Consider the following 10,121-nt stretch of genomic DNA (forward strand, 5'->3'; position numbering starts at 1 on the left):
TCCAGATGCTCCTTTGAGGTCCTTTGTGAAAGAATTTCAAGTGCTGTCCAAGAGGGCTTTCTGCAGTGATGGAGTTGTTTTTTATTTGTGCTATCCAGTATGGTAGCCATTAATGACACAGGGTTATCACTTGAAATGTTTTTAGTGCAGTTGAAATGTTGTTAGTGCAATTGACAAACTGATTTTCTGGTTTTGCTTAATTTTAATTAATTTAAAAGTGTAGTTTCATTTGTCTAGAGACTACAGTTTGGACTGCACAGGACAATTCTACAGGTAGGGAGAGAGGCATACTCTGAAGTAATTTCAGCCTCTATAAATTCTCATTTTAACCACTGAAGTATCTTTAGATTATTATATTACATTGATTTTTTCCTTTGTAGCACTGGAAGAAAAAGGAACAACTTCTATGATTCAGCTCATTCAAGATATATATAACAAAGAAGGAAAAAGGGGATTTTTCAGGGGTGTCACGCCAAACATCATAAAGGTGCTTCCTTCAGTATGCATTAGCTGTGTGACTTTTGAAAAAGTGAAAGGACATGTGGGATTCACTGAGAAGTAGAATATCAAATTGTTTCCTTTGTTATAATTACCTAATTGTAAGGTAATACTTCGTTTGTAAGGAGAAATTGACTTTTTTCCTGAAAGGAAAGAGATCTCAAGTAATTGTTAAAATATTTTCTCTTTATCTGTTATAAAATCTATATATTAAATAATTATTCTGTTAAAGTTCTTTAATTTAAAATCCTTCACATCCACAGATTCAATTTACACTTCCCACTACTCTCAGAATCCTAACTTGAAACTTGTTTTTATTGGGTTGGAAGGTACCATAGCAACAGTGTATAAAACATTTGGTCAGTTGTAGCAGTTTGTGTTAGCTCTTTTGTATTTAAGCAATTTTGGAAAAAGCTGAGCTTGAAAATGTTTTATACACTAGAAGAAAAATCAGTGCATTTAAAATTGATGTTGTGTGGAAGATTAGTCTAGTTCCCTTCTTTTAAGCAAAATAGAATGTGAGTTTCACAATTCCTTCTATCAGATTATAGATGGAATAGTGATGACATGATAACACATTGCTTATTTCTCTGGGTACTTTCATTTGCAAATGTAAACATTGTTGGTTCATGTTTATTCTTGATACTTTCAGCTGTTTAAAGGAAGTCAGCACTGAAAACGAATTAGCATTGGAGGAATTTTCTTTTATCTTCTGCTTGAAAAATATTTGAGTTTTTAAAATTAAATCCATTATTTATGAAAGCAATTCTTATTTCAACTTGAGTCAGTTGAAATTCCAAATCTGTCTCCTCGGTTTTATGAAAAAAAGAATCATATTCTATGCTGGAATTAAATGAAGGTGTGATGAGACAGTGGTAATGGGCCGGTTGGCCACAATGGACTCAGCTGAAGAACTGCTAGGCTAAACAGACTACAGTCCAGGCCTGGAGACTTAGCCTTGCTGATATGAGAATTTGACTTTATTCATTTCCTCAAGGTGATCAGTTTCTTGGTGATAAATTAACCAAAATTACTCACAAGTCTAAGATTTATACCATAATGCAAAGTTATTAATCTATAGTGGCACTTAATAGTCTCCATTAACCAGAATACTTTCATCCCTTCTCCAGGGCACATCTTTTTCTGGTAGAGGAGGCCAAGGTTGCTTTCTAAGCTTCATTGCTCAGGGGCACAACTTAAAATCACTGCCTTTGTGTAGTCATATCTCCTCTTGCTGGGTTCTTAAACCCAGTCTAGTTAAGGACCCCTGGGCTTACACACATTCTTTAAAGGATTCCATCACCAGGAAACAAAGTAATCATGTTCCAAGATGCTGCAATCTTGGAAGGTTTAGTGTGTGGGAACTTAGTGAAATCTGCACTTTCAGAGCCTCAGTCCACCAGCACTTCCTGAGCATTCTCTTTTTGCCTTTCCCCTTCATGTGTCGTATCCAGTTTCAGTCTTGCTCAACATAGTTTCCTCTACACATAGGGCCCTCTCTTAGAGTACAACATTTTGTGATTTCCGAGATCTCCTACTGCTGGTTCCTCTGTTCTTCCCTAGGACATGTGTTACAAACTGCTACGCCAACTTCTTAGGGGCCTTAGGGCAGCACTCATGCCCAATTTTGAAATTTTCAGATTTTCGCTCTCTCCCATTTTCACTGAAATGTATTTAAGGGATTTTATTTCCTTTTACTTTTCCTCCAGTTTCTAGGAGAAGTAGAACAATTAAAAACTTAGCATCTACCTCATTTCAGTGGAACCAGGAACTCCAAGTAAGACAAAATATATTCAGTTGAATCTTTAGACAGTTTTTCCTTGTATTTGACATTTAAAATAAAGGATACATAAGCATGTTTGTATACACACATAGAATTACACAAATGTGACAACAACAGGTGCAGAGAAGTTGCCTTGGCAGCTTTGGCACCACATGCAGTGTTACCATCAGTGACATTATTTTCCCAAATGATAAATGTTTACTTGGTAACATTCTGAACAAAAGAAATGTGATTTTCCCCTTGCTTTACATGATACCTAGTTTCTTGAAATGTTTAATGAAAATTAAAACAGTGTAAAAGTAGATAATAAACAGGCTTTACTTGCACAAATGGCCAGTGGGATGTTTAAGTCATGTATGCAATATTTTGTACAGAATTGTGTATCACATTCCAGGACATTTAGCATTCCTGAGTCCTCCCTCATAAATGTCAGAGCCACCCCTACAAAGATTATGACCATCAAAATGTGCTTCCACAAGTCTGTTAAGACTAAAGGCAAAAAGAACTGCACATGAGCATTATGCTATAGTTGATAAAAGTTGCTTCCAACGAGGTACAGTTTAACAATTCTGAAACCACTATATATGTATGGGCTTCCCAGGTAACTCAGATGGTAAAGAATCTGCCTGCAATGTGGAAGACCCAGGTTTGATCCCTGGGTCAGGAAAATCCCCTGGAGAATAGAATGGCAACCCACTCCAGTACTCTTGCCTGGAGAATTCCATGAACAGAGGAGCCTGGCGGGCTACAGTCCATGGGATTGCAAAGAGTAGGACACGACTGAGCAACTAACACATGCATACATGTATACTGAAATTTGATAGTTAAGGACATGTTGGCAGATGATGTGAGCCACCTTTCTCACTGTTGGAGTGGAAGGTTAGAGATAAACTGTTGGAGACATCAGTAAGAACTCATATTTATCTTAATATAGATACAGATAGTTACATATAGAGAACATTTGTAGTTAGCTGTATTTACAGCATACACACCTATATTTCTTTGCATCATCAGCTGAAATTGCCCCAGAGAAACAACACCCCTGTAGCAATGAGCACATCTTATGCCCAAATCTTGGTTTCTAATACCATTCTCCAATAAGGAAGCAGGACTCCAGGAAATAACTGGTTCTGGGAATTGGGAAGTAAGTACCTGTGATTACCCTGAAGCATCTTATAGTGCCAAAAAAGTAAAGAGGTACTCACAAAACCAAATAAAACAAAAAGTCAAACCCACACATGTGCACACACTGAAGGAGATTTGTTGACGGGCACGGGAGACCACAGAAAGAGCTCCAAATCACCAAAGCTGGAGAAATTTGCAACAGAATGAAGTAGTATGGCATTATAATCCAACATAAAATATTCATGAGTCCACATTAATGTAAATTAATAATTGAATAAATAAATGGGAGAGAAGAGACAACTCTTCTTTGCAGAAGAATTCCAAATAATTTATATAGATGCTTCTTCCTCAACTCCCCACTCATTAGGTGTGGGCTATGCATAATGACTTTCAAAGAGTGTAATACGGAAGGGGGAAAAGTTACTTAGATTAATTGGAGAAATCTGACAAACATTGCCTCAGCCAGCTAGTCAAAGTCAGGATCAGCTAAGTTATACTGATAATATGTACTACCAATACCATGTGATGAGAATGGCAGTTTACCTCTGTGTCTTCCTCCCAAAACCCCATAATTATGAGAAAGACATCAGAGGAATCTAAATTGAGAGAGAGTTTACAAAATTCTTTGATTAGTACTCCATAAAATTGTCATCAAAGTTTTTCAAGATCATCAAAAACAAGGAAAATCTGAGAACCCTCATAGCCAAGCCAATAGGAAATTAAGGAGACATGATGACTAGATTGAATGTGATGTCTTGAGTGAGATCCTGGAAAATAAAAGGGGCAGTAGGTTAAATACAAAGAAATCTGAATAAAGTAGCAATATTGCTTCTTTGTGACAAATGTACCTTACTAATTACAAATGTTAATAACAGGAGGAAACTGGGCATGAGATACCTCAGTATTCTTTGTATTATCACAAATTTCCTGTAAATCTACAACTATTCCAAAATTATTTCTTTATTAAAAATAATTTTAAAATTCTTTCATAAATTTTCAAGTTCCTTCCTAGGAGGTGGTATTGCTCTCATTGAACACATACTGAGTTAATCCCATACTTTAAGCTCTGATGGCTTCCCTCTCCTTGCTCACTTAGAAAAATTGAAGGTAAAGGGGAACGCACACATGCATTTGCTATTTAAAGGAATAGCTAATGACACTGTTTCACTTGTCATAGGGTTTGTGTAAAATATTTTTACAAGATAATTTGATTTTCTGCCCAGTAGATAATTGTTATGTTGGTGTTGTTAATTACATTAATATTGATGATGGGATATTAATGATAAACTACAGAGGGAGTTTTCAACACGTGAACTGTGAACTTCCAGATGTTCAAGCTGGATTTAGAAAAGGCAGAGGAACCAGAGATCAAATTGCCAACATCCGTTGGATTATCAAAAACACGAGAGTTCCAGAAAAACAACTATTTCTGCTTTATTGACTATGCCAAAACCTTTGACTATGTGTACCACAATAAACTGTGAAAAATTCTTAAAGAGATGGGAATGCTAGACCGCCTGACCTGCCTCTTGAGAAATCTGTATGCAGATCAGGAAGCAATAGTTAAAACTGGGCATGGAACAACAGACTAGTTCCAAATTGGGAAAGGAGTACGTCAAGGCTGTATATTGTCATCCTGCTTATTTAACCTTTATGTGGAATACATCATGAGAAATACTGGGCTGGATGAAGCACAAGCTGGAATCAAGATTGCTGGGAGAAATATCAATAACCTCAGGTATGCAGATGACACCACCCTTATGGCAGAAAGCAAAGAACTAAAGAGCCTCTTGATGAAAGTGAAAGAAGAGAGTGAAAAAGTTGGCTTAAAGCTCAACATTCAGAAAACGAAGATCATGGCATCTGGTCCCATCACTTCATGGGAAATAGATGGGGAAACAGTGGAAACAGTGAGAGACTTCATCTTGGGGGGCTCCAAAATCATTGCAGATGGTGACTACAGCCATGAAATTAAAAGACGCTTACTCCTTGGAAGTAAAGTTATGACCAACCTAAATAGCATATTAAAAAGCAGAGACATTACTTTGCCAGCAAAGTTCTATCTAGTGAAAGCTATGGTTTTCCTGTAGTCATGTATGGATGTGAGAGTTGGACTATAAAGAAAGCTGAGCACCGAAGAATTGATGCTTTTGAACTGTAGTGTTGGAGAAGACTCTTGAGAGTCCCTTGGACTGCAAGGAAATCCAACCAGTCCATCCTAAAGAAGATCAGTCCTGAATATTCATTGGAAGGACTGATGTTGAAGCTGAAACTCCAATACTTTGGCCACCTGATGTGAAGAACTGACTCATTTGAAAAGACTCTGATGCTGGGAAAGATTGAAGGAAGGAGGAGAAGGGGACAACAGAGGATGAGATGGTTGGATGGCATCACCAACTCAATGGACATGAGTTTGAGTAAACTCTGGGCATTGGTGATGGACAATGTGAGGCCTGGTGTGCTGTAGTCCGTAGGGTCGCAAAGAGACACAACTGAGCTACTGAACTGAACTGAACAGAGGGAGTTAGAAACTCCTGAATACACTTGAATTCTCAGACCTATTACTAGAAGGACAAGTAAAAACTGTCATTGATGTGATTTTCCTGTAATCAATTAGTGTAGTTGACTTTCCTTATTGTATAGAGTAGCAACTGAGCTTTAAGAAGTGTAATGTTGTTCCATTAAATTTCATACTTCCACCAGCCTCACCAGAGATTTTTCTTAGCCAAGGTAGTGGATCTATAATCAGAGAAGAAAAGCCTTAAGAGGAAGGAATTAATTTCTGCCCTGACATCTGCTATATCTCCTTTAAAATAACTATAATCACTGAAAACATCAGGAAGGAAACAATTTTTAAAAGTCTCTTTTATAAAAGCTATGGATTCTGTGAATGACTAAAAAGAAGTCTGGTAAGGAAGACACAGGGCTATGTGAAAACATAAAATTTTATCTTATCACCGGAAAAGGCAGACCAGTAGAACACTGCCATAGGAAAATTGCAGATTATGTCGAGGGAAGGACCATATGAGTATAATGACCTCAATAACCACATCAGGGGAGGATAGATTAAGAATACCAAGAAATAGTGGTGCAGCAGACGTACTGTGAAGCACAAGGTAATATAAAGACTTTAGTGGAATAGCTCCTACAGGTGATCCTGGAAAGAAAAGCCTACTCTAAATTTTGTGGGTCTATAAAAAAATTTTAAGGCATTGTGACACTGTAGCCTGCTTTAATTTTTCTTTTGTGGAAGTATATATATAGCTTAATTTTTTAAAATAAAGCTTCTTGGAATTTAAAACTTTGAGAAAAAAAAGAAGAAAAAAAAATTAAAAAAAATAAAATAAAGCTTCTTAAGATTTTTGCTTGTAAATTAGGGAGTTAATTCCAGAATATCAAACTACCCACAGAAAAATATTTCCTAATTTAGAGATGGCTGGGTGTCCAAAAAATATGCAATCTCCCTTTCTTCCTTGAAATACACCTAAAGATTTCTGAGCATCCGTGGTAGTCAGGGTAGACATATGGTGAAGTTCTTTCCAATGGAATGTGAGTGGAAATGATAAGTACAGTTTCTAAGACTGAAATTAGATTTCCTGAGGCTGCATGGAGGAGAGCTAACTGTGACTGGAAACACCTGTGTAGTACTATTATGTGAGTGAGAAATAATTACTTTTAGACGGTTACACTTTTGGGTCTATATTGTTAAAGCAATATAGCCTATCAATAAAAGCTTCTTGTTGAGTATTTGGTGAATTAATGAAAGAAAAACCCTTTATAGAGCTAACACCCTATTAAGATGTGGCCATTTTATGTAGGAAATAGTCATGTAATGCCAAATAAAGCAGTAGAGGAAGAGAGAGGAAAAAAGGTTAAGATTTATCTCTTAGAGAGTTCATATTTTTCATTGTTTATAATAGCAGAGAATTGTAATAATGAATATGTTTAACAAAATATTTAAACATAACATGATACAGTATCAAACAGTTATTTGATATAATGATATAGGAATGTTAATGACATGGAAAAACGGCTATACTATATGAACTAGGAAAAGCAGTATTGAAAATAGTAATATGTAATCTGAGATTATTTTAATGAAAAAATAGGAATATGCAGTAAAGTAGTTATACAAAAGACAGGGGAGGGAGGAAGTTCACATCTAAGTTAAACTTTTGGATAGTGAGATCATGCTTCATTCCTTCTGTGATTTTTCTGTATATTCCATACAATAAACATGTATCATTTTGTGATCAGAAATGAAATTATATAGGTAAGTTAAAAATAGCAAAAGAAATTGGTATAAAGGAGAGAATTTTTAAATGGTTGAAAAAAATTTAGTATAACACAGGTGGCTAATGAAGCCTTGCATTTAAGATTAAATGCCTTTGCATTTAAAGAGAATAAAAAGGTAACTAAAGTAGGCATATTTTAATGCATTTTTAAAAACTTAGTAATTTTATAATAGTCAATTTCCTTAGTCATCCTCTCTTTCTCATAAATAACCTTTGTTTTCCTAGGGAGGGGATGGTAATGCCTCACTGTAAGTTGAAGTGTTGTTTACAGTGTTATTTAGTTACTCACCCTGACATATCTCAAAAGGCTATAAGGAAATCTATGCAGGATGTTGTGTAGGCAACAGGAAGTTATTCTGAGGCTTAACTAATTTGTCCAGAGAAAATTCAAACAGGTGCACATAGTGGCCAGCCTTCCTCCACGTCCTTCATGTACAGTCTGGATTACTGCAGCCAAGATCATTATTAGAGTGGTAATGACTTGCATCAGAGAAGGCAGTGGCACCCCACTCCAGCACTCTTGCCTGGAAAATCCCATGGACGGAGGGGCCTGGTGGGCTGCATGCAGTCCATGGGGTCGCTGAGAGTCAGACACGACTGAGTGACTTCCCTTTCACTTTTCACTTTCATGCATTGGAGAAGGAAATGGCAACCCACTCCAGTGTTCTTGCCTGGAGAATCCCAGGGATGGGGGAGCCTGGTGGGTTGCCATCTATGGGTCGCACAGAGTCAGACACGACTGAAGCGACTTAGCAGCAGCAGCAGCAATGACTTGCATAATCCAAATACGTTTTTTGTTTCAGTGAACAAGTGAAAAAGGAATGATTTCCATTCTCTACTTTTGTTTTTTATGTTCGTGGACCAGTAAACTTATATTTAAGGCAAGCATTTCCATTTCTAAATGTTTTTTAGAGAAGATATAATGGCTTTTAGTATAGTATATCCCAAGCAATTTATGATTATATTCATAATCCCCTCATATGATTACCTCCAATATAAATCTGTCTGCAGAGGAAGGAACAATAAGGTATTGTTCCTTTCCTCATTATAATGTATAATGTATTATCTCATGATTCTTCCGATATCCTTAGAAGGAAGGAGAGCAGGCATTTTTAATCCAATCTTGTCCACAAAGAAACTAGAGCTCAGAGATTTTTGATAAATTATCTGGAATTTAAAGATTTCAGAAACAGGAACTAATGTGACCTTTAGAAAGGACATGTTTGTTGGGACCAGATAAACATGAATATGTACCATGACTCGGTTTTTTGAGAAAGTCACCCCGTCTTCTTGATAGGCATCACATATGTGAAAAAAAAGAGGGGTTATTAATTCCTACTTTGGAGGATTGTTATAGGACTTCAATGAGAATTATATATGTAAAGTGTCTAGAATTTAGGATGTTTCTCTAACAGCTGCCTCAATTCATTTTGAAACCAAGCAAGACTGTGCAGGGCCCTCCGAGGTATGAAAGCCCCTCTATGTCGCCTGCCTCTTTGTAAAAAAATCTGTAGTCGCCCAGGACTCCTCTTAGTCTCTCTCTCTCTCACACACACACACAAAACAGGTGCTCAGGCAGTTAATGATTAGGACAATAGCATCACAGAATCTTTATTTCCTCCCTAAAGGACACAGATAACAGTGTCTGATGCACATTCCTGAGTTGTCCTGCAGTTACTATAACCAGAGTGAAAAAGCTAACTGTATGATAACCAGACTGTAGCCATGAGATAAGCTGCTCCATCTTGCATAGTTCCAAGAACTGGCCTCAAGAAAGTGGGGAAAATCAGCCTTAGAAATGAAGATTAACTAATGCTTAAAACAATCAAGATGATGCGGATCAGACCACCACATGACCAATTTCAAGATGACTGTTGGAGCTCACTGTGCATATATCTTTTTAGATTAGGATTTTATTTCTTTTGGATAAATATCCAAAAGTGGGATAACTGGGTCATGCTCAGTTGCCCAGTAATGTCTGCCTCTTTGTGACCCCATGGACTGTAGCCCAGCCAGGCTCCTCTGTCCATGGAATTGTCCAGGCAAGAATACTGGAGCAGGTTGCCCTTTCTTACTCTAGGGGATATTCCCGACCCAGAGATTGAACCTGTGTCTTTTGCACCTTCTGCATTAGCAGGTGGATTCTTTACCGCTGCACCACTTAGGAAGCCCCAACTAGGTGATATGGTGGTTCTATTGTTAGTTTTTTGACTAATCTCCATACTGTTTTCCTCACTGGCCACACTGGTTTACATTCCCACTAATAGTGCACGAGGGTTTCCTTTTCTTCACATCCTCACCAACACTTGTTATTCTTGTCTTTTTGTTAACAGCCATTCTAACAGGTATGAGATAGTATTGTAGCTGAGTATTTTAGCTATGGGAACAACTATAACTTGTGTGATGTAAAGGCCTTTGTG

General features: G+C 37.1%; 1 protein-coding gene across 1 annotated transcript in view; it reads left to right on the forward strand.

Annotated features, from left to right (window-relative positions):
• Positions 1-562, forward strand: part of LOC120856754 (calcium-binding mitochondrial carrier protein SCaMC-1-like) — an 84,149-nt gene extending 83,587 nt beyond the window's left edge. Inside the window, exon 10 of the mRNA XM_040232172.1 lies at positions 381-562. Coding sequence (XP_040088106.1) covers positions 381-562 — 182 coding nt within the window. The remainder of the gene's footprint in view (positions 1-380) is intronic.
• Positions 563-10,121: the final 9,559 nt, after the last annotated feature.

This window comes from Oryx dammah, unplaced genomic scaffold (genome assembly GCF_014754425.2).
Source record: "Oryx dammah isolate SB20612 unplaced genomic scaffold, SCBI_Odam_1.1 HiC_scaffold_28, whole genome shotgun sequence".
NCBI classification, from domain to species: domain Eukaryota; kingdom Metazoa; phylum Chordata; class Mammalia; order Artiodactyla; family Bovidae; genus Oryx; species Oryx dammah.